At 43.1% G+C, this 24,207-nt stretch overlaps 3 protein-coding genes across 13 annotated transcripts; 2 read left to right on the forward strand and 1 right to left on the reverse strand.

Annotated features, from left to right (window-relative positions):
- Positions 1–10,211: 10,211 nt before the first annotated feature.
- LOC131284055 (probable salivary secreted peptide) lies at positions 10,212–10,654 on the forward strand. The gene is made up of 2 exons (XM_058312909.1): positions 10,212–10,394; positions 10,481–10,654. Exons 1-2 carry the CDS (start codon positions 10,212–10,214, stop codon positions 10,652–10,654), a joined length of 357 nt encoding a protein of 118 aa, XP_058168892.1.
- An 880-nt stretch (positions 10,655–11,534) lies between these two features.
- Positions 11,535–12,331, forward strand: LOC131288146 (helicostatins). Its single transcript, XM_058317259.1, has 3 exons — positions 11,535–11,854; positions 11,942–12,108; positions 12,198–12,331. The coding sequence occupies exons 1-3, from the start codon at positions 11,535–11,537 to the stop codon at positions 12,329–12,331; spliced, it is 621 nt and encodes a 206-aa protein (XP_058173242.1).
- A 3,217-nt stretch (positions 12,332–15,548) lies between these two features.
- LOC131288098 (V-type proton ATPase 116 kDa subunit a 1) lies at positions 15,549–24,207 on the reverse strand. 11 transcript variants are annotated; one of them, XM_058317207.1, is made up of 9 exons: positions 24,027–24,207; positions 23,643–23,948; positions 19,687–19,781; positions 19,229–19,270; positions 17,829–17,955; positions 16,374–17,747; positions 16,057–16,297; positions 15,809–15,980; positions 15,549–15,737 (listed from the first exon to the last, which is right to left on the reverse strand). In XM_058317207.1, the coding sequence occupies exons 1-9, from the start codon at positions 24,141–24,143 to the stop codon at positions 15,635–15,637; spliced, it is 2,577 nt and encodes an 858-aa protein (XP_058173190.1). In that variant the 5' UTR covers positions 24,144–24,207; the 3' UTR covers positions 15,549–15,634. The 11 variants fall into 11 exon arrangements, with proteins under 11 accessions (XP_058173190.1, XP_058173186.1, XP_058173188.1 ...); XM_058317203.1 differs by having other exon boundaries at positions 16,371–17,747; XM_058317205.1 differs by having other exon boundaries at positions 16,057–16,274; positions 16,333–17,747.

The raw sequence follows: 24,207 nt of genomic DNA on the forward strand, positions 1-24,207 counted from the left end.
ACAAAGCTGGCGCTGAAATGACAGGGCTGGATAGTTGGGAAAAATTCAATTAAACGTGTCACATGCCGCCGTGCGACTCCGTGCTCGGAACCCCGTGTTGGAAGTGAACTCTGGCATCAGGCTGACCTTGCTGACGGTTGACAACATGATGGTTAACTTTGTCCACCAGCTTCAAGCCACGATCCCATGCCATGGAGTAACCTGTTGATAAGCAACAGTTTTTCTTCACTTCCTTTCTCACTCTCTTGGTTATCTGTTTTTTTCGTTCAGTAGACAGAGCGACTTTTCCTTGGACTGTTTCCCGGGCAAAAGGGAGGAGCCGGGACGACGTAAGACGACGTCCTGCAGATGAATACTAATTTTAATCGGATTCAAGTTTTGATTTCCTCCCCCGAGCCGGATGCAGGCTTGTGCAACGCTGAAAAAGGTAGCATTTCCATCGCCGATCCTTTTTGGATTTTCCCATGCTGATTGGTTTTGCAATTTTTTAATGATAACAGTTCGCCGCGCTAATGACGCCAGGTTTTTGTTCGCTTTTTCGATTTGTGAACAAAGTTTTGAATAACCACAGCGTACATGTTCATTCGTTTTTGTATATCTCCTTTGATTTACAAATAAATGTTTATAAGAACATTTTTGGAAAATTATGTATCAATAAAATGTATGATGTATGATGTGTATGATTAATAGAAGATACATTTTTATGTGAAAACATGAACCATTGAATCAAAACATTAAAACATGAGGAACTCGGAACGTATCATTTACCTAATTGAAAACAGGAGTCACTCATCGAAAGCAAATGATAAGCTCCCTTACGCTTCTTGTGTGTGTGATTACATAATGATGGAATCTATAGGTTTTTATTACAATCCAGAAACATCAAAGAAGCCTTCTAAGTTACCATGTAAGCAATATTACATCTTCCATCGTTAAAGTCAATGAAATGCAACGCGTCATTCGCTAGATCGTTACTCCCTCGTTCGATAGTTTCCCGTTAATCTCCGATAGAAGCTTTCAGCAGGAAAATACTTTATAAATACAAAAAAAAACTGTTTCTGAAGACAATGGAAAGTGTTGGCTATTTCCCCACTCGCATCGAGTGCGCAAAGAAAGAAAACTTAAACCCCCTTTTACGACAACGATATAAGTTTGCGAGCTGCAGTTTGCACCACTTTCCCGTAATCCGCACGCCGTCCTGCGCGAAAGAGACCAATTTGTCCACAACTGGCACAAACTACTGCTACCACCCTTTCCCGTGTTTACTACTTTGGCCCGCTTTTCACGCGTTGTTAGTCAACACTCGTCCGCTTAATGAAGACGTTACAAACACGCTCGCATCGAGTGGGTTTTCGGGTCTGGGGATCGGAATCGGGCACTCCTTCACGAGGAACGCATAAATCCCGACCCTTCCCGGCAGCAGCACCAGCAGCAGGCGAATGGAAGCAGAAGGCTCATCGGACCACACGCTGACCGGACGTTTAACGCAGTTGACGAGAGTTTGATTGCCCGTTACGTTCCACACCTAATTGAACTCGATAGTCATCGTTCGGCCATCGTTCGGTGCTCCGTTGGTGGGTGATTTCCCGCGGGATGGGTGCGAGTAAAATGAAGCCATTTTTTCCGCTTTCGCCGAAGAATTCATCTTCATCAACCTGGCGCCATACCCGACCCGTTATAAGAATACGGATAAGGGCCGCACAGGGCGGATCGAAACACATGACCGAAGCCCGACGACGACGACGAGGACGACGATTGAAGGATCCCGGGAAACGTCGTTCGGAGCCCAGAAATTCATTACCGTTGATTACTTGCATAATTTGACCGACAGGTCCTCGTTCCTGGCTGCTGTCGGTCAGGTCGTTAACGTCAGTTGGCGGGACGCGCCGCTTATCGTAATGGCGTCGCCAACGGTAAGAATCCAAGTGGGCGCCGAAATACTCGTACAAACCCTTGCCGGATGTGGAAATAATCACATTCGCTTCCTGCGTTAAACGCTGGGAAAAACACTTTTTAAGCTGTATCGGTGTTTCACCGTGATGTCTGCTCTCTGCAGCATATTCAATGCGCTCACGTGTTCGCGTCGTCACGATCGAGGGAGGAACCGAGATGGTGCCAGCGGAGTGGTGGAGTTGGTGACGGAACAATTGCATTACATCCCCCGTGCAAGCCTTTGAAGTGTTGGGTGCACATCCTTCTGGTGCACACCGAGCGTGAGTCGCGTGTCACTTGTTTCGTCGTCCTCGTGGGGTGGTTTTATGCAAAACCGGGCGCTTCCCGAAGCTTGAACATGTTGTCGCACACAGGACGAAGTGGTTTTCGTTTTACATTGGGAAATTGCTGAACGGGAGAAAATGTCATCTTCAACGATGGTTAATTGTCCACCGAGGCACGCGTTAGTCCATTATGGACTTTTATGTGGCGTTTTGTGTTTTAAACTATTTCCTGCTTTACTACCAGTTAGTACAGTGTTTTGTGTTTTCTCTTTTATTTAAAAGCTTTGCTGATATCATGAAAAATTGCGCTGCTGATAATGACATTATGGGAAACGTTTCGCACGGTGAAGTGCATTAAACTTTGGCTGCATACTTTGTATACATATTTGTATTTTTCAGTTGAGGTAGTAAGCCCAAACGATAAATAACATAATACCAATCGTTGTTGCTTTCATGTGGGTTTTCTTTACTTCAAAGCGCTTTCTCGAGCTGGATGTGTTTTTTTAAATGAAATAGCTTATGTAAAACAGTCGATTGAACAGGAAAAACAAAAGGAATTTGAAAAGGGATCAATGAAACCGATGGCTTATTGAAATTTGTCTACGAATGTAAAAGAATGTGTTTTTTTTTTATTCTTGGGACAATCAAACAGGTACATCCGTTGGAACCATCAGGAGCCATCACCAACGTTTGGCGTGTGACATCTCATTTTATATTCACCACTCAGTCATCAACCGCATGAATACGATATGTGTGTCGGATGGATCAAACCCGCCGAAATTTTAACATTCCGCACAGCCACCGATGAATGGTATTGCTTTACCGAGGAATTTGAACCACAATTACATTCCATTTCGTATTTAATCTTTTTCTGCATACCGCAGCCGTGAAAAAGTATGTAGATAATGTAGCAAGCACAACAACATAATGCTCCCGGGCGCGCCGGATCGGGTGGCAAACATCCGGTGCAAGGGCCGGGGGCAGGATGAGGTAACGCAATCAGAAAGCCTTCAAAAAGCCCCCGAACAGCACGAGGATCGTAACTGACAGACGTGATTTTTACGTTTGTCAGCGATGTGTTCAGTTCATTTGGTGTCCGGATCGCATGAAAAGTTGTGTGTGTGTGTGCGCGCGCGCTGGGATGGCATTATTATTGGCAAAGGGAGGGAGACATATGCCTGCACATTCCATTGCTGGGAGGAAAAGGAAAATAAATAATATGAAAAAAAAAAAATAACTTATGCTCGCCTCCAAAACGATGGAAAAACATTACCGACAAGTTGGACGCCATCGAACTTCTCACGCGCGTTTTTTTCCGGAAAGTGTCGTTACGGTGCCGTTACGCACGTAGCTTCCCAAGTCCCAAAGCGATATATAAACATGAGTGGGACGGGCACATGCTAATAAAAAATCTTTATAGACAAATTCCTACCGTAGGTGGCACGGCAAGGACGGGGGGATTGTAAGAAGCAACGTTGGCTGATGTACTTAACGAGGGGAGCACTCAATATTAGCTCAAAATAGAAGAGAACATAGGCAGAAAGAAGCAAACAAAAAACACTATACGGTGAAGCCCACGAATACACTTCCGCAAGTGGAAAACCGCGTACCGGAGAAGACAAATGTACGCACACGTACGTGTGGAACATTCCGCCGTGGGAAAAATTAAACCAAAAAATCACCAAACGACGAGAAAAGTTAATATCAGCATTTTTGAAGCCGTGGGGAGCATGAAATGGCACGTGTTGGTGAAGGTGGTGGTGTTCCATAAGGCACGGCACGCAAGCGACCGGAGAGTGTGTTTTGCTTTATGCCAAATACCAGACAGATCATCATAATCGTTATGATAATGTTCAATGTCGTGGTGGATTTTTCCGGGCTGAGAATTTCGTGTGCGGAACGGAGAAGGGAATATTGCGGAGCAGTAATTTTATTTTTGTTTTTAAAATTTCCAACTCCCTGTCTAAAGTTTACGAAACGAAGGGGGAGGTTGGTTGGAATGGTTGGTAGAAATCGCTGCCACCGAGGTCTAATTATGAGGTGGCTGAACTTTCACTCTGCTGGTTTGCAGTATGTGTTGGGCTGCATCACCAACCCCCTTCCCAAATAAACGTACGTTGAGAGGTTTCGAAACACGTGTGTGAAATAACTTTAAAAATACCACTCAATTAACCACCAAATTGGAACCGGTTCCTACAACCACAAAAAGGCAAAAAACTTGAATGAAAATCGTTCGAAAATTGTACCACGCCGTCACATTACATTTTGCCCATACCGGAAGTTGAGTGAAGTTGGCAGAAATCGTTTGAGGAAATGATCGGCATGGAGAACTCCACGACCGGCAATGGGCAATTAAAGGATCCAACTTAATAAAGCGATTGTGGAAAATGTTCCTCAGATGCGGGGGGCACTAAATGACGCACCACGCTTGAAGCCACAGGTGGGAACCATGTTTTCAAAATGATGATGAAAGAAAACGATTCTCGTCGTTGCGTCGCCACCCAACGCACGCCCTCGCTTGGCTGATGGGCAGACAAAGAGAAGTTTTGCAATGAGCGTTAAAATTAGCCCCTTGAACGTCCTAGTCTTAAGGAAACCTAGTCTTAACGATCGCTCCATACGGACGCTTCGTAAGAATCAAGCGGATAATGGCAGGAGGGTGGTCGGGAACTGGCTGGCACTGATCCACCGAGGCAATATTGTTCCTCCACAGGAAATTGATTTCTGTGTGCCCTGATTGCGATTTTATTAACATTTCTTTTGCACGACGGGGAAACATCGCAACATTGCGGAGTCTTCGGAATAGTCGAGGCGGAGTGGGAGCGAGTTAATTTTATCGCAAAATCTCCGCTCGGCAGGATTTACCAGTTAATTCGTGCGCTCGTATCCGATAATGGGCCAGTTATTGCATTACGTGCCCATTTTCGCCCTCTTGTGCGAGGGAGGAAGGAGCATACGCTTGCGGGTATTACGATTTCCTTTGTTTGAAATGATCGTTATACAAAGAAAAAGAAACATCAGTGATCGAGTATTCGCTCGATTATTGCATGAGGATGATTTAATTATGAGGAAATAGAGGATGAGCATCCACTACATATGAGGGCGATAAAGACTGACTGCTTGCCAGGGAGCATTATTAGGAAAATTGTATTCCATAACGCTCCATGTTAATCCCGAAAATAAACATGAGTTGAGAAGTTGCTTAACGTTTTCGCATCGTTGATATTGAAATTGATATTTCCATTCAATTTTCCCTTACCAATAGCACCCTTAAAATTGGGATTGAATTTTCCAAAACGGAAAACAAAGACTGAAATACATTCGACGAGCAGAAAAGCTGCTTAAAACCCACCGAAAGCATACGCACGGTGGAGGAACAATGGCCGAACGTTTAAGTACCAGCTGGCGGGTTATTAGGGGCCAATCGAAACATAGTCCCGCGGCCGTTTTGATGTGTTAATCTAACATTCACCCACGAAGTCCCACGTTTTCCATCGCTGACTACGGCGATGAGATTAACACGCGGGAGGGAGAAAATGTCGCTAATGCAATCTCCTGAAGCTGCACACAAACCCCGTGCCGAAACCGGTCAACAATAACAAGCCACCACCGATAGCTTCATTGGTGGCGTGAATGAACGTGTTGTTGAACGTTTTCTATGGTGGTTTCCCGACATTAACACAGGACCAGCACCAGGCGCCTCCATCAGCACCAGGCGCCTCCATCAACACCATAAGCACGAGCCTAATCAGCCCCGGAGGCACGCAGCCATTGCTTGCCCGAATACGCACAATAAAATACGTTATTGAACTGCCCCCTCCCCGCTTGCCTTTCGTTCCTTTCACCATGCTCTCCCTTTTACTTCCCTAGGGTACGCGAAAGGGAGGCAAGCATACGCGCAAGGATTATTTGCGGAATGATAAATAATGCTAGATAATAGCTATTGTTGTTGGTGATTTGACGGTTGCGGCGTGTTTGGCTTTTCCGATCACGCCCCACTTTTCTGGCCTCCCACACTTACCACTTACTCCTTCCCCGGTCATCTAATCTTCTTCGTACGATTGCCTCTCGGAGGTGGCAAAGCAAACAAAACATTTCACCATGGCGTGCGCTTCCATTTCGTCGAGTTTGGGCTGTTGGGGGAAACACTACTTCCACAATATACTCGGGTTGCTGTCAAAAAACCCTTGTTGGTATGGGGTTTTGAGCTTCATCACAACGTAATGTTTGCCTCACCAACCACGGCACTGGTGGAAAACAATGGTAATAATTAATCAACTATTATTGGGGAAGGTTTCCCGGTAAGCCTCGCGTGGTCGACGGTTATAGTTACGGAAAATGTGTCATAGTTTTCCTTAGTATGAAGCCGACCGACGTAAATGACGCAACAATTAATTCAAAGGGAACCGATCTCACATCGAACAAAAAGCTAGTAAAGGGACGATCACATCAAAGGAAGATTGTTTAATTAATTCAGTCCTTAAATGAAATGGTTCCTTTTGTTTGTTGAAAAGTCACCGTGAGATAGTTCAAATTTTTTGACGGTAAAGTAATGATTCAGGAACTATTACTTTGAACGAAGATTTGTTGTTCCTTATTTAGATATAATTTTAGATACATTTACTGCAGCATTTAGAAAAGAAGGTCTCTTTAATTTTTGACTATAAAATTATGCAACTCGAGGGAGCTCCTTCATTCCATCGAACTATTTGTTATGCCACGACATTCAACGGCAACAGCACGTACCACGCAACAGTAACCACTTAACGCGGCAACTAATCATTTCCATCATCGCATTTATTATCCTTCGTTAAACGCTGACTTTCACAGTCACTTTTCTCCTCTTTTCCTTCTTTTTTTGTCCAGCCCAAAGTAAGTCCACTCTTGCACGGTTGAGCAAAAACAAGCTAACAACAAGCAAAAACAGTGGCTCAATTAGTCGCACAATTAGTTTTCGCTAATTGTTTTTTGTCCGGGCTCCGCTTTCCGGTTCATCCTGGCGAAGTGGCTGGCTAAAAATTACCCACTCTCCTTCATTCCTCTGCTTGGATCAACTTTAAGAGCGTCTAGAGAGATTTTTATGGCTTAAATCCTTATGCACTATTGTCGTACGAATTTCATTTAAAGCCCCACACGGTGGGGCAGTTCCATAACATTGTAAACCGACTAACATTGCTCATGGAAGATGCGAAAAGTAAACTATTCCTCAAGATTTGTTAAGAGCTTTACTATACACGGCGTTGTGTTGAATGCATAATGAGTGTTTTTAAGGAGTTCCATTGTGTAACTACAATTTAAGGACATTGTTTATTTTTGAACACAATGTCTTTGAATAAGAAATGTAGAGGTGTTTGAGGGATTGTCGAGCATATTGCAACAATTTGGTACTTGTTTATCAAACCCAAGTTCTACGAAAGGACAATTGAGAACCGTACCCATTCAACGTACCGGAAACAATAAAAATAATTAAAAATCTGATTATTTTCACTGGTGTATGAAACACATCATCATTTGATTGAACGAAATAAATCCGTTGAAAGATTAGTTTCTATTGCAGGCAACGAGTAACCTGTTTCGAAAACCAGTAACCTGCTGTTGACCCACGATTGTCATTTCGTTCTTATTTCGACAATTTATCAAATTAATTCTCCGAAAACCCGAAAACAAACACCACTGGCTAGATCCCAAGAATCACGAAATGGTGCTACGAGGAGAGCTCTAAAATTAGATTCACATTAAAATCGTCCGCCTCAGATTTCCAATCTCGTCTTAGAGATGGTGTAGGGTAATTGAAGCGTGGATGAGATAAGAACGGTCCCGGTCAAGCTTAAGGTTCGTTTCTGGAACGCTCTCGGGCAGATTTGGCAGAACTTACGAGTAATTTACCTGTAGGGTACATTTTCATTATGGTTAAATTATGCTCAGTACGTCGGTTAAATTTTAATTTAATCATTAGAAAATAAAGAGATATTTGAAAGACTTTTTCAAGTGCTTCTTCTGGGTGAAAATTATTCCTATGATGACGCATCTATGCCAAAGTAAAATGGACCAGAAATTATGCGAATGATCTACGATCATTTTCCAAAGCATCCTATTCTAACGAAGTTCAACGATGGCTCTAATCGATGCTCCCATTGTTGGGCTGTTTGACTTGACCGTCAATTTTACAGCAAAATCAAACGTCCATTGTGTTCGTGAAAAAGTGAGCGAACAGAAGAAGCTACGTCGAGGCTGTTATGTACCATTAAGTTGTGCCACCAGGAAGGACGGAGAAGGATTAGTCGGCTATTTCTGGCAGACAGTGTAGGAACATGTATTCTCTCTATGCACAGAATCTCGGCTACCGGCTGCAGAGGCTGGTGTACGGGCGATAAGAGTAATATTGAAAGGATTAGGCTGTGGAAAAGTAAACATATTACAAATTCGACCCTACGGCAGGCACTGGAATCGATAGTGGAGCAAAATCGATAAGTTCTGCAACTAAGCTCTTTTATGAATGAAAGTGAAGTCTGGCTTGTAGAGGTAGTAGTAGTTAACAAACCAAGCCGGGAGGCTTCCGTTCGGGATTCATTCCATTTCATTCTTTACTAGGAGTGTCAGCTGTTTAGGTTGGAAATGTTGGCCAGTACCAGACGCTTTAAAAATACTTTATGTTGAAGAGCGAATCGGCAGTATTCTAATTTGTGTTTAATAATTAATCTGTGCTATCCACGTACAACAGGGAAACAAGTCTCGTAAGCCCAAGAGGTCGTTACGCCAAGAAGAAGAAGAAGAAGAAGAATTAATCTGTGCTATAACATCACCCTTATATAACACCACTCTGATATTTTAAGCCAATTTCGAAAATAGAAACAAGATTCTTGAAACAATTCTTCGTTTATTAAATTCCATTCTTTTAATAAAAAATTCTGCACGTAGTACTTGACTTAATTTGCAAAATTACTTTGATTTGAATAAAAAATTAATCTAATCCTCCGCAATGCTACTTTTCGGAGTAATAATCGTGGTGTTATACACACGAATTTGGTACTTTATAGAAGTTTTAACGAAAAGTGCGCGTTATGAACAACAGAACGCTTCTATTCCAGAAAAATCCTGTAGTTTGTGAGAAAAAAACCTGTTTGTTGATGGATCTACGAGATAACATAAATAAGGAGAAAAATAAACTGTTTCCATAGATTAGCTCGCGTGCAAGAGGTGAATCATTTTGGACGATGAGTTTGAAGCCGCCTACACACGCCGAACAAATGAGAATTGTTTCATTAATTTAATCACGCTTTTGTGCCATTTCCACACCAATCTACCATCAGATTGACATTTGCCTAGATTGCACCAACGTGCAGTTCATTACCATTCGTTGACACCTGCTGCCACCGAGTGCTTATCAATGTGTACTACACACTACGCACGGAAACGGGTGCGAAAATTCAAGCGTGCCATAAAACACAACGATCTTCATCGCGCCACTGAGTCATGCTCGACAGACCTTGATGGGCGGAAGTAGATAATGCGAGTTCTTCCCCGTTCGCCAGCCGAAACCAGGTTGCATTTCGGGAAGGGAGAGGGTCGGAGGCACCTCCAATTGCCTTTTTTCTCCCGCTCCGAAGAAGATACACTGAAAAACGGGCGAGTGACAACAGAAGTACCATCTTCTTGTCAGCCACTTCTTCAGCTACTTGTTGGAAACGGGTTATCAAACTAACTGACTAAGAGATACAGTCGGTGGGGGAGCGGTGGTTTGGGTAATTCAAGCAGTGACGATGGGAAGCGAAACGGCTGTTATTGAATTGTGGTGCCGCTCGCGAGCGAGCTCCGATAAGATAACGATTCTGGGGCCGAGATTTTGCATTATAAATACGGTTCTTGCCACCCGATCGAGCCATCAAACAGTGACCAACGGTGACCGGACGATATAGCACCCAGCATCAGCTACTGCAATAGGAGTGAAAGTGTCCTTCAGTTAAAAAAAAAACAAACAAACCAAACGCTTACAAAATGTCGAAAGGATTCGCCGTGTTCTCCGCCCTGCTGCTGTTCGCCTGTTTGGTGGCGAGCCAGAGCAACAACTACTACTGGGGCGTTAAGGATCCGCGGGACGTGCTGCTGAACCGAACCATTGCCGTCCGGTCCGGCACGATCCTGCAGGTCAAATCGCAGGACCTGGTGTATCCGCTCAAGGTGAGCTTGGCAAATGGGCGAAAGGGTGATGTTATAGGTGGTACCTAACGTTCTGTTTTCTCTTCAACTCCTTCCGGTGGAAATAGGGCCAGCAGGGACGCAACATTTCGGCCATCTGGGTCATTGATCAGTACATCAACGGAAAGGGTGGCTACGCGAGCCTGTACGCGGGTGGCATCGGTTACAACTACACGACGGTACACCTGAAGTCGCAGCGTGGCAACGGGTACAACTTTATCGTGGAAATTTACGGACGATAAACAGCTAGCAGTGGTGTACAATAAATGAATGAACAAAACCTCCCTTCTATGCGAATTAATTGAACAGCACATTAATGGCATATTAAATTGACTAAGTAAAGCATGAAAGCAGGATGAAATGGGAAACAATCCTAATTAAAATCTACGAAAATATTTCTTGCACTTGTACAACTGTTCCTTGTACCATTTACTAATGATAAGTTTTTTCTCTGGCAATCACATTGGTTCGCTTTAAACTCACAAGTGTTTACCATTGTAAATTCCACGACAAACGATTTACCACGAGGTTTTACCGAACCAATGTGAGCGGGGGTGTTTTTTTTTTTCTTTGCAAGTTTAATCGCAAAACAACCAAATGTTTTTGCATTCATCACAAGGCTGGAATAGGTTGATAAAAAGTCCGAAGTAAAAATGAACATGTTGAAGTCGCGCAGCATCCATCGGAATGAACACCTTTTCGCGAAATGAGATACAACTCGGGTTTGGATGAAGCTTGATGAACCAACTTCTCGGGTGAGGAGCAAAGCTCACTTGATGAGATGAGTAGGCGGTGGGATTCAATTCCCCAACCAACCGGAAGTTTAACTTCTTAAACGTTCCACATGTTTGTACGGAGATTGTGTGGTTTCGGTTTCGCGTGGAGAGGAATTGATTTGGAAAAGGAAATAGATTCAGTCTGATAATCTTTTCCGCCAAAAGTACGAGTACTTTTCATAATATTACAAATGCTAAAACACATTCACTCGAGGACGCACTCGGTCGATGTGAATAATGGGTTGTCAAACACACATAAATTTTAATATTTGCATCAATGTATCTGGTTTCATTTGCAGTCCAACTGTTTCTGCTGCCTATCGAAACCTCGCTCCCCGAACGCAAGATGCGCAGCTACACGTGGACGCCGGTGCTGGTCGCGTACATGACGCTGTCCCTCTGCCTGTCGGTAAGCTGGTCGCTTCCTGCCGCGGCAGGCAGCGCGTCCGGCGGTGCCGGTGGTGACTTCGACCTGGACGAACCGTCGACGTCCCGTGACCGCGTGTCCGGGCAGGGGGAAATTTCGACGTCCCAGTTCCAGCACCTGCTCGCCGTGCGCTCGCCGAAGTACAACTTTGGACTCGGCAAGCGGCGCTACATCATCGAGGACGTGCCCGGAGCCAAACGGTTGCCACACTACAACTTCGGGCTGGGCAAACGTGGGAGGTAAGTACAGCGACCTAAAACAAAACAGTACATTTAGCCTATTTAAGAAATCGTTTAAAACCATCTTGTCCTGTTCACTTTGACTAGTCCCATCGGAGGGTCGGATTACGAGTACGATGGGCTGATGGGCAATCAGCTCGGCTGGAATGACAACGATTACGCCAACCTGATCACGAAGGACGGACAGTTCGACTACGACGCAGAGAAGGACAAGGATGCCGCTAAACGGGCCTCTTCCGGCAACGGGGCTGGTGGTAGGTTTTGCTTGAACAAGTATAAAAAAAGTATTCCCTAACGTTCACCCTCACCCTTATCCGCCTTCGTATCCACAAACCGCACGCAGCCGCCTACCGGTATCATTTCGGCCTAGGAAAAAGGCGCACGTACGACTTCGGGCTCGGCAAGCGTTACTTCGATGCGGACGACTTCAACAAGCGGCTCCCCAACCGGTACAACTTTGGCCTGGGCAAACGCTAATCGGTGCCGGTTTCCGTCGGCTCTCCCCATTCCGTGGCGTACCGTATGACATTCGTCGGATGCAAAAACCAATAAACAGAAAACCCAACTTGTGCGAGATTGTGTGATTGGAAATGAATGCCCCCTGCTCCCATTTGCCACGCCAAGAACCAAGAACACAACAACCCGCTGGACTGGCAGCGCTTTCCTGCATGAGTGCAATGCGATGTAAAATATATAAAAAAAAAGAAAACAAAAATAAAAATATCATACAGAATGCACACAAACCCCCGCTAAACATACCGCCGGTGCAGCGTACGATGGAAAGCTGGAGAGAATGTTGTAACTTATTGTATTCCCCGATATGGAATGGGAGGAACATTTTAAAACAAAATATACACACATAAACAATGTACTTATAAGCTCTCATTTCAATTGCTTTACGCAAATTTCAACACGTCAAGTCAGTTTAAACTATGGAGCATTATCAATTAAATCGTCGTCAGCCGTTGAGCTAGAATTATGGCCCGTAAAGAAGAGTTCAATGTAAAACCGGAAGAGCATCAAATTAAAGAGACTATTCTCTCCCGTTTCTCGTTCTTCAAGTTAATATAAAGAAAAAAACATGCTAACATGAAACTTAAACTATCTGTCCTTCAAACTACCCGATGGACCCTTTAGTCGGAAGAGTTTTCTTTTGAGGCGAAAACAAAAATTTATTCATCAAAACATTGACAAGATGGTGATCGATCCAGTCAAACCCAGCCAACCCATCGGGAACATAACACATTTATTACACCTCCCAGCCCGCAACAATGTGCAGCTATTTGGCGTGAGGACGGTAAGAAACGAGCGATAAAAGTTGTAGTTGTACAGATTAAGATGTTAATGACGTTACGAAGGACTGATGAATGCAAAACACCCGACATGAGATACAAGAAGAACATGATGAAGTGAAATAAAATAAAAAACCATACAATCGTTGTTTTAGAAAACAATAAAAAGTGCATGTTTCAATTACTTATCATCCACTTATTTGTAGATTTTTTAACAACATTTCAAGTCGTACGAAGAAAGATCATTATTAAAATAAATGAACATCTAATTTCGTCAAATATCACGGGTATGAGACATTCCTTCTAAAAGTTTTCCATGAGGTAGAACATTAAAAGTTTGAAAAATCGTAGAAAAGGAAACCACGTACGATTGTCCGATCTACACAAAATATTATGCACTTCATTTTAAACACATGCTTGCGTGATCGCAGGCAACACATCATTATACATCTATTTATACCTACACCCTATGTACTATTGATGATAATCCATAAGTGTAACGGAAGATTTCTGTAAATATTTATCCAGTGACGCTCTCCAAGTACGATGCAGAATTGAGTGTAAAAACTATTAAATAAACTATACGATGAACTAAACAAAACCCCCAACACAAAATTCTATAAAGTTCAAAAAAACAAAATAAAGAAAACCACACAAGTGATGATAAAAATAAACATTCAAAGAAAATTGTACGTACCATTCAAACAAGGGAATTTGAACAAAAAACTACGAAGTTCGGTAGAGCCGTCCGCCACAAATGTTTCTCCTCTTTATCGAATCGAATAATCGTAGCAACCTGGACCATGTTTGCATCGGCAATTTCGCACGACACATGTTTCATGATCAACCAAATCTAAATGCAATATGGCCATAAATAATTAAACCTGTATAAATACTGCACACCAAGCATTTAGCAGCGTTGTATTATTTTGTATCGCTTCTTGTCGGTAGTTGATTGCTGTGGTATCTTCGCTGTGAGAACAATTGTTATTTTTCGCTACATCTACCAAGTTAACGGCTGATACACCCTGTGGACCTTTCAATAAGATGTAGGATTTAGTTTCTGGAAATCCAGAAACTGAAACAAACCTAATTCCGTCGTATACCATATTTTTGCTTGCAGCTCCAAGAATGAGAATAAGCATCGCAACTCATCGGCTGCCAGTGGTGGTTTTCTGTCTGGCGCTATACTGCTGCCTTTTGGTCGCTACTATGGTGAATGCAAGCCCGGTGCCTTTCCAGAATGTCGGATACGATGGGATGTTCGATACGGAATCTCCTCCCACTACTACTACTCGGAAGGAAACTCTACCCGCCTGTGGCAGACAAAGGTACTGCTTCGGTATAGGGAAATGAACCAGTGTAATAGGACTTATAAAATCTTGATCCAATCATAAGAACACTACGACGCGATAACGCTAGCCAAAACGTTTGTTAAACAATTAGATTTCATTTTGTCCGAAACAATACAACAATTACCTTAAACGATTGCTTATCGTTAGGCAACGTTCGCGTAATCCGAAACGCCCCAATCAGTTCCAGTTGAAGTAACACCTTCGCGTACAAGTATAAAACCGAGGAACAAGCGAGCATCTCCTCACGTGTTACCTCCTCATATCGTTCGAGTGAAGTAAAAAGAAAAGGAAACGATTTGCAACATTCCATAAACAAAAAACTTTCCTCAAAACCAACGGCTATGGGCAACAACTACACGAGGATTCTGTTCATGCTGCTTATCAGCTTGATATGGTCCAGCTGTCTTTTCAACCTGGGCATCGGTATTCGTGGCGTTGAGGGCGTACCAGCCGATGGGCCCGTAAACCCAAATGGAACCCGCTATAATTTTGGACTTGGCAAATAAAAAACCAACAATGTTGGAGCCATTTCAGTGAAAAGAGTATGTATTGAATTAACTATTTTCTTTCGGTTCGAATTTCCTGACCGAGTATCACACACCATATCTGCTTTGCTGACACTAATGAACGAGTAACATTTATTTCGGTTGGTTATATAGTTTTGCAGTGCATTTGTCCGTTAGAAGCCTGGTTTGGGGGAAGGGAAAGCTAGGTGACGAAAAGCGGATGGACACACTACTCTGCGGATCTCCGGCGAGTCGTCGCCGCGCTAAGAGCAACGAAAGCCAACCCGGTATCGACGACCGATCACACGCATGTTTCTCTTCACAAACTCTGGCGATAAATTCGTTTATAACATGACATCAAAGACTACGCGTATAATTTATATTTCGAGTTAGTTAATAGGTTGAAGCGTATGCAATGCCGCATATGTTTACGTGTGCAAGGATGACGCTTGCTTACCGGCACACCATCAAAAGGGTTCTATGTGTCTCGTTTGTGTGGGTATTTTAAATTTGCTGTTTAACGTAATCCGCCGCAGCCAATTGGGGTTAGTAAAAGTGTAATAATTGTTTTCCGTACCAACAGTCCCACCACATGTCGTCCGTAGCCTCATTTTTGTGCGATCGCGCTTAGTCCTCGGTAGAGCTGGAGCTTGTTTCCAGGATAACCTCGAACGAGAACGGTTGGAACGCGTAGCCGAGACCGGCATAGAATTTGCTCTGGAACTCCACCCTGGAAGTAGTAGGAGAAAAAATATTGTTAACCAAGGGTACAACGCAAGCAGGCAGTGACGCTTCACTTACCAGTGCAAACGGAGGGTGTGCAGGAAGGCGGAAAGCCCCTCCATCAGCACCAGAATGCCGACGGTAAGCACGGCCCAGAAAGCGAACACGGCCCACAGAGCAACGCCTCCGATCCATCCGTCCTGCTTGAGTCCGTTCTGCAGCACCATGTTCCATAACACTTCGGCAAGCTCTGTCGGAAGAAAAAACCATCCATTCAACCATCAGCTGCCACTATTCGCGGAATTCGAGAGATTCGCTGTACTTACGGGCATGAGCCAGCGAGAGAGCCCACAAACGAAGGTAGGAAGCGGTATGCGAGACGGATCCCAAGACGTACTCGATCGTGTGGATGCCCTGATGGATAAAGATCTCAGACATTTCTTCGTTATCGTGTCCGTGTCCAGCGCCCTGCTGCTGCGGCTGACCGGCCGGGGCCGTTGCTGAGTGGTTCAGACCAGCGCCATCGGCGTCACCATTCTCGTTGCTGTACGGTACGATGGGTTGATGCTGGTGGCGACGAGATGAGATCAATGGGATAAGACTGAAATGATAACAGCTTTCGTCGAATTTTTAAACCTACCGCAGCTTCCTTACGACCACGCATGATCAAAATCGGTTTGGCAAGCAACATCCAGGGCACGCACAGGAGCGCCACGACAACCAGGAACTTCTGCAGCCCCGCCTGACCGGCGAACATGTACGGCGAGCAGTCCCCACCCTCTTCGGGCGCTTTGAACAGCACCATGTTGATGAACGTGATCAGAATCGACGGGGCGCATCCGGCAGAGAATTCGACGGTTTCGGAACTGGCCGAGTACTTCACCCACTTGATGAACATCAGCAGGGTCATGTAGAAGAACAGGAATACCAGGAAGATCACCTGCGGGATGAACTCGCAGTAGATGGCCATCTTGTTCTTGAAGTAGCGATGGTTGAACAGGCCAACGAACACACCGAACAGCATGTGGATCACGCCGAAGATGATCGAGATCTTCATCTTGTACGCGTTCTGGAAGATAATTTTGTTCAGTGGTGCCACCTGCCAGACGGGATCGAGCCCAATTGGATACGGTGTCTGCGCGTAGTCAAGCCCTTTCGGGTCCAGCTGCAACGCCTTGTTGCTCATGACGGTCGAGGTGTTATAGTTGATGCTCCAGGCCGATCCGAACAGGTTGAGCGACTTCGAAAAAATGTCGTTGTACACGAAGCCGGTGTACATCGAGAACACGCCCATCAGGAAGATGATGTACCGACCGCCAAAGAATATGTTCCAGATCTCATTGTCGGACTTCTTGGCGGCGAGCGGCTTCTCCTTCAGCACCATCCACAGGCCGAACAGGGCCATGATCAGCCCGTGACCCAGATCGCCAAACATCACGGCGAACAGGAACGGAAACGTGATGATCGTATACGGGGCCGGGTTCATTTCACGGTAGCTCGCGACACCGTACGCGTTGATCAGCGCCTGGAACGCGTTGGTGAACTTGTTCGTCCGGTTGTACGTCGGCGGATCCTCGAACGTTTCCATGCGGTTCAGGATGGGCGGCACGGACGACCCGGAACGCTCGGTACCACGACGCAGCGCGATCTGGATCGTCTCGAAGTCGAGCAGCGGCACCCAGCACTCGGCGATCAGACACTTTTGCGTCACGTCCAGATTGAACAGGTTCAGCGTGTGGTAGATCGCCTTGATCTTGCGCACCTTCACGAACCAGTTCTTTAGGTTCTTGGCCGCGGCCACCAGCACCCGATGACGGTGGTCCTGCGTCTGCCCGAGCACGGTGTGCAGATCCTCGATGCGCGTCATCACGCCCATCGCCATCTCACGCCGATCGGTCGGCGCTTCCGGGCACGGATAGAGCGTCGCACGGAAGCCCTCGCAGATCTTCTTCACGCGCGTCTTCAGCTGGTCGCCTTGGAAGAAGATGATGAACACCGACTTGTACACCTTGTCTCCCTGTTGCGAGGTAAGAAAGGAGGATGAAAAGGCAAACATTAAAGCACTGGCACATTCGTGCGGTTCAATGGGCGAACTTACATTCGACGGATCCTCGAGCGGGTCCTCGATCATCGCCTGGCGCAGAAACACATTGCCACGGCACGCACGCCATAGCATCCGTTCGAAGGCTGGCAAGCGCTCACGCAGAATCACTCCGGCAACAAAGCTGCACGTTCGTTACGCCAGCGAACGCAAGGTTTTTATGTTCGAAGCGGAACATTGTTGGTGCAAAAAGAAATAATTCCATTAATCATAGCTCCAGTAAGGATTTTAGTGAAACGAATATTTGGAAACAGGACCAAAGGGAAGAGAGAAAGAGAGCGAGAGATAATAAAGTTTGAAACAGCGAGATAAGGAACATGAAGGATTGTATCTTAGGGTTTTAGTATAGCTAGACAGTGAGGGTAGGGAAAGGTTAAAATAATAGATTGTGAGAAAGAACACTTTACGAGCGATTGAAAAAATTTGAAAACTTCATCGTGCCATTATCAAATTTTGCAACCGCGGGTTGCAAACTGATGCAGGAACAACAAATGGTTGTGAACGAGCGTGGCAGAGGGGGTAGATGTAAACGGGAAAAAAAGTTCGAAATAACACTAGAAAGACCATAAACAAAAATATGCCACTTTTTGATACTGTTTGCAGGCTAAAGCACTATGATCATATTGGCTTGCCTGATTTTCAAATTTTTTCATACCAACATCTTGTTTTAGGTGAACTGATTTATGTAATACTAAAAACATGAACAAATAACCAGCAACGATCAACCAGCTGTACCAGACGTGTTAGTGAGTTACGTGCCGAGGTGGGCGATGTTATAAATGAATTTACTGATGAGCTTTGCCATTTTTGCCGATTGGAGTTGCTTCGACGATGCCATGCTGTACAAGCATAGAACAAAAGGGATTATCCTAGTTTAAAGTCAATAAAATAGGTACACAACAGCAAATGATAATGTCGCTGTTAAAGAATTGGATGAACAGTTATGTATAATTGCACGATCGACTGGGCAGAATTTGTGTTATTGGATTTTTTTTTGTCTACTAAGGAATTAAATTCTGGTAAAACAATACAAAAGCGATGCAAACACAGCGAAGCCACATTCAATCGTGTAGTAATAAACACTGAAAAGTCGACACACCAGTCAAGTAGGATACCAGGGTGGCTTTAATCATTAATGTCACTAGCTAAGGCTAAGGGAGGATAGATATTCATTGCACAACGAAATAATAATGATAAAATGTTCACAGCAAAAGGTATGCTGTTACATGGCGCAAAACATGATGTGACAAATATGGGAGGTAATGTGGGTATTATTTAAAATATGCGTGTGAACGATAGGCGTGAGCTGTTACATAGCGATATGGCAGCGTAAGAGAAGAATCTACTTCGAACAATCACAAACATGTAGATCATCGATTGTTAGCACTACTACTGACCATGGAAGGTATTCTTCTGTGTCTTGTGATTTTTCCAGAAAACTGCAGTTAAAAATTAGTCACATTAATATCATATAGATCAAAGGAAGATAGATTAAGTATGTATTAAAAGAAAAAATAAAAAGGATAGCTTTAAAATAGAAAATGAAAATGAAAAACAAGTATCGAAGCACTTATCCAAACATGAGACAAGAAAAAAACTAAGCTGAAAATTAAAATGTATCAAAAACACCGCAGCAGATAGAAGAAGCTTTTTTTTCGTAAAAAGAAAGTAAAGAGTGAAAAGAGTGCCGGTATAAAAACTAAAAACTATTCAAAAAAAGTTAAGAAAAGAGAGAACATTAAACCAAACTTAAGGGAAAACCGAATTGGTGCAGTGTACGGGTAACCCGAAATAATTAAAAAAGGAAAAATAAAAAAGAAAAATTAGGACGCAAGACGACCAAATTCGAACCTACCCTAGCTGAACAGGACCCATTGCCTTGCCAGTGCGTGATTCGTCGGTGATCAACGCTCGGGTCATCGATTCGGTGGTATGCATTCCACCTTCTTGCTGCACATTCAACAAACAGGTTCGTGTGAGTGAAATATTATTGTTCAGTTTACATATTTGATTTGTTTGGATTGTGTGTAAGTTATCGCTCTAAAATATATATAATTATGTACTGTCACGATTTGAACACGGTTGATGGGGAAGTGATTTTTCTGATAATGTGATGCAATGAGGAGACATGTCACAACGTACATAAAACTTACAATAGGAGGATCAAAAGATGATCGAACAAAAGGTAAACGAAAGATGACAGGAAACGCAGAATATCGGACGTATTTTTGGCAATTTGGACAAACTATAACAGAACATTTTGAATCAATCCTCAAAACACAACCAAAAAACGTTACGGAGAAGGATTGCTCGACGGTGATTTGCGAATGGTTCGATTCATCCAGATTGATTGATATAAGAAAAAATACATACCATTATTTAAAGAAAACGTTTTTAATCACACTTATCAGTAATCGAGCGTTTCAACTAAACAGTGTTAGTGAAAGTTAGAAGATTGAACGAAGTTAGCAAGAAAAGCCCATAGTGTGTATGTTGGTTAAAAGACATCTACTAAACTAAGACGATATAGTGTAGGCAGAGGCAGACGAAATTAGTACGCCTGCCGTTTCTGTAGATGTACTAATGTTACACAAAACTACGCAAAATACTCTACCTTTGGAAACTATTTTGGAAAGAAAGCAGAAATAGAAATAGTGAGATAGAGGTGCAGGATAGAATTGACAGACGAAGTGAAAGTGAGGGGTATTTGATAGAAGCGGAGCAACTGTAACAAATGGTAATGATCTAGGGGGTCAACAAGCACAATAGGGGTGTGTTAGCGTAGGTCCAGAAAAACATAACCACAAGTAAGTCAAACGAACTGTGCAATTAGTATGGGACATTCACATTCGCAGATATTGATTGGAGAACAATGGAAAACTAACAATAATTTTATTTCTTTTTTGTTTGTACTGCACAATTAAAACTGCTTTAAAATGCATCAAGTTTTAATTAAACAAACAGCACATGTAGTTTGCTGGAAAAATTAGCCACCATACAATACACGACAAGGTAAACAACAAAACTCCAAAGGCTTGCCTTAAATGTCGGCTATAAATAGGGTTGAACTCGGGAAAACGCTCGTAGCGTTTCTGCGCGTGCACGGAAAGGACCCAGAGAAATTACCGGATAAACCCGGAGGACGACACGCGGATGTGCCAACGAGAAATGAAACAAGAAAATGAATTATTTAAAATCATAGAGAAACAATACCGTAACTGCAGATTCCGAACCGAACCAAGGGCGTTACACGAGCAACTAATTAGTGAAATTGCTTGATGAGATAATATGAACAGGTTAGTAACAATATGTGGTTCTGTGTGTTTCGAATAGATGTTTTGATTGTAGGACTTTGCTTTGAGAATTCGCTTGTTAGCATTACATAAATCATGTAAACACCATATGTTCGTACTTCTCACCAACATAAACAGTGTGCGGGAGACAGAAATTTGTAAAACCGTGAAGGGAGAAAGAGGAAAATAAAAAAGTTCAAATAAATTAACAGAAAGTAAACAATATAAACATAATGAAGTTTCGAAACCAAATAATTGTACGTCGCGAAAATGCGCTGGAAATGGCAGAAACTTTAAAACATTGATGAGAACGCGAGGATCACTCGAAGGACCCCAAAAGAGAATGGGTAGGGGGTTCAAAGGGAAAGAGAGAGAGAGTGAGAAAGAGAAGGTGTGGTATTTGGAAGAACGGGGAATGGAGAGATTGTAAATTGTAACAAAAATGTGTATATTTACCCTAGTTTTAGATTTTGTCCCTGTGCCCCGGCACCACCAGCTCGAATGCCCTCCTCACCAAGAAGGTTAACCTGCTCCTCTTCCCTGTGCGAATCCGCCATCTGTTGATAGCGGTTTCTTGTCTTATTAGGTACATTTCCGGTATAAACGGCCTGTTTTTTCGTTTTCGATCGTTGAAATTGTGTTTTTTTTTGCATATTGGTTTTTGTTTACCAATCAAATTGTTTTTTTTTTTATATTAATTGTGTATTTTTTTTCGCATGAGCATTTTTTTTTTGCGATCGCAACACAACCGAAACATGACGTACCCAACCAGCAAAGTAGCGAAAAGGAGAAGGTAAGGAGAGGGGAGGGCAAAAATTGATAAATAAACTCATTAATAAAATGAAACACCACCAATTGTAGAGGGGAGGGAGATTCATTGTCCGAAAGGTGATACAGAAATTGTTAACCATTCCAAACGAAGGAACGAGAACGAGTTAGTTATGCTATATACGATGGGACTCGAGTACATAAGTACGGTGAAAGTTGTTAATTCATACATACGAGATCGAACCATAACCGTTAGTGATATGCTAGACGTTAGATTATCCAACCAGTGACGGACCATAGGCCTAAAATAGGTGGGACAAATTAAGTCTTGAGTTGATGACGAAGCTACGATCAATCCAGTTGAGCGATGTATAAATTTAAAACAAATATTTATAAGAGTGCTGACGTTGTTGAAAACATTATTTGTAAAATTCGTGTAGGATACTTTCATTTTTTTCATATGCTTTAAAAAACCCTCAACAAAAAACTGCAAGAATGTTAAACACATTACTAGAGTCATTTAGGAAGATAATTAATGATTTAAATAAATTAACTATTCACTATATTGCTCTACGCATAACTTGTAAACATTGGCCATATGCCGAAATCATATAAGAGAGATGATTCTGCAAGAACTTAGTTAAAACACTATCTATAATATTGATAAATAATCCCATCTAATATGTTCTGACTAACTTTGCATAGCAGAGTATTGCTTTCGGTAGAAAAGAAAAGATAATGCGTTGGGAGGATGTTGATATGGTATAAAGGTATGAATGAAAGGAATTTGCGCACTACCAGCCACCAGTAGCAGTCAGTTGTGTTGCAGCAATAAGCAATCTGTTTTAGAATATTCAATTAACTGATTCACGGTAAATATTGTATTCCTTTTGTTTATAAAAATGAGCGCGAAAAAACAGGCACTGTAGCATCTGCATTCAATTATGGATATTAGTAAAATCGAGCAAGTAAAGGAAATCAGTAAAAGGTGTATCCAGATGGTATTCAGTATAGATCGACGGTCTGAAAACTCCAAATACACCTTCTGCTGGTGGTGTAATATATAAATTACATTGAAAAAAAATGTAAGCATGCAAATAACGTTTAAGACCCTATAAAAAATGCACTTATTCATTATTGCTGTGTGGATAGACAGGATGATTATTGAGAGCGTTTCATTCGGAACGATTTAGCGTCTTCTTTTGAGTTTCAGGTCGAATGAGTTGTTTAGCAGTGGTATGAATTGCTTGTGATCTGCTGTGTGGGCGGGTGTAGTTTTTAGCAACACGTGTTGTTAAAGTACCAACAAAAATCAATAGCTTGTTAGAATATTCCATTAACCCCTTAAATACCCGTGTACCACTTCAAATAGAGACGGACGTTACGTTTAAATAATGGTTGTACCTTTTGCTTTAAATTTAAAATTTAATTTTCTCCACATACGATGGTACGGTACGAATTGATGGAAAATCGATACTCAGTAGGTAATGCGTTATAAGTTTTGTTACTAAAAAAACTTAAAAATGTAGAAGTAGTCCAAAAACAAAATCCTGTATGTGTGACAGTAAACGAATGACTTTTTTTTACATTCTGATGCTATCTTTCAGCATTCATCTTCCGTGAAATGTGGATTGTTTTTCACAAGTTAATGCTCAAAGAAGTCGAAAAACACATAAAAACTGTTAAATCATGAATACTAGAACAAAAACAAAAGGACAGAGCTTGCCGGACGAACCCCATACACACTTACCTCGTCAAAGAAGACCTGAGTCTTACGCAGGATGTGCTTCAGCTCCGTCAGCTCGAGATAGTTACGTTTGAGCGCTTCGGCGTTTTGGTTCACCTCGCGCAGCTCATTCTCCAGCTTCTCGAAGGTTGCCTCCAGATCGATCATCTCGCGGGGCTGCGGGGCCTCGGGGCTCTCGCCGGTGTCCAGCATCGGGATGCCGTCCTTCTTGATTTCCTTCTCAAGGTAGCGCAGCTTGCGCTCCATCTCGTCACAGCGGCGCACCTCGTTGACAAACTTGCGCTGGAACGCGTTGACATCGGGGTTAAGCTGCAGGTAGACAAATAGATTCCATTGTTAATTGGTCTCGCTTGTTTAGAAGCTTACTGGGGGGTTGCAATTTCTTACATCACGGAACTGAACCAATCCTAATTCTCCCAACTCCGACACACAAGCATACGCTGCCTCACTCTGCAGGAAGAGCTGGCAGAGGGACATCTCCTCACTGCGGAAAAGGGACCCCATCACGTTGCCGTTTACTGTCCTGTGTTTCCGTCACGAGTTCAAATGTTGTTTTTTATGTACTGGC

Source organism: Anopheles ziemanni, chromosome 3 (genome assembly GCF_943734765.1).
Source record: "Anopheles ziemanni chromosome 3, idAnoZiCoDA_A2_x.2, whole genome shotgun sequence".
Lineage (NCBI taxonomy): Eukaryota > Metazoa > Arthropoda > Insecta > Diptera > Culicidae > Anopheles > Anopheles ziemanni.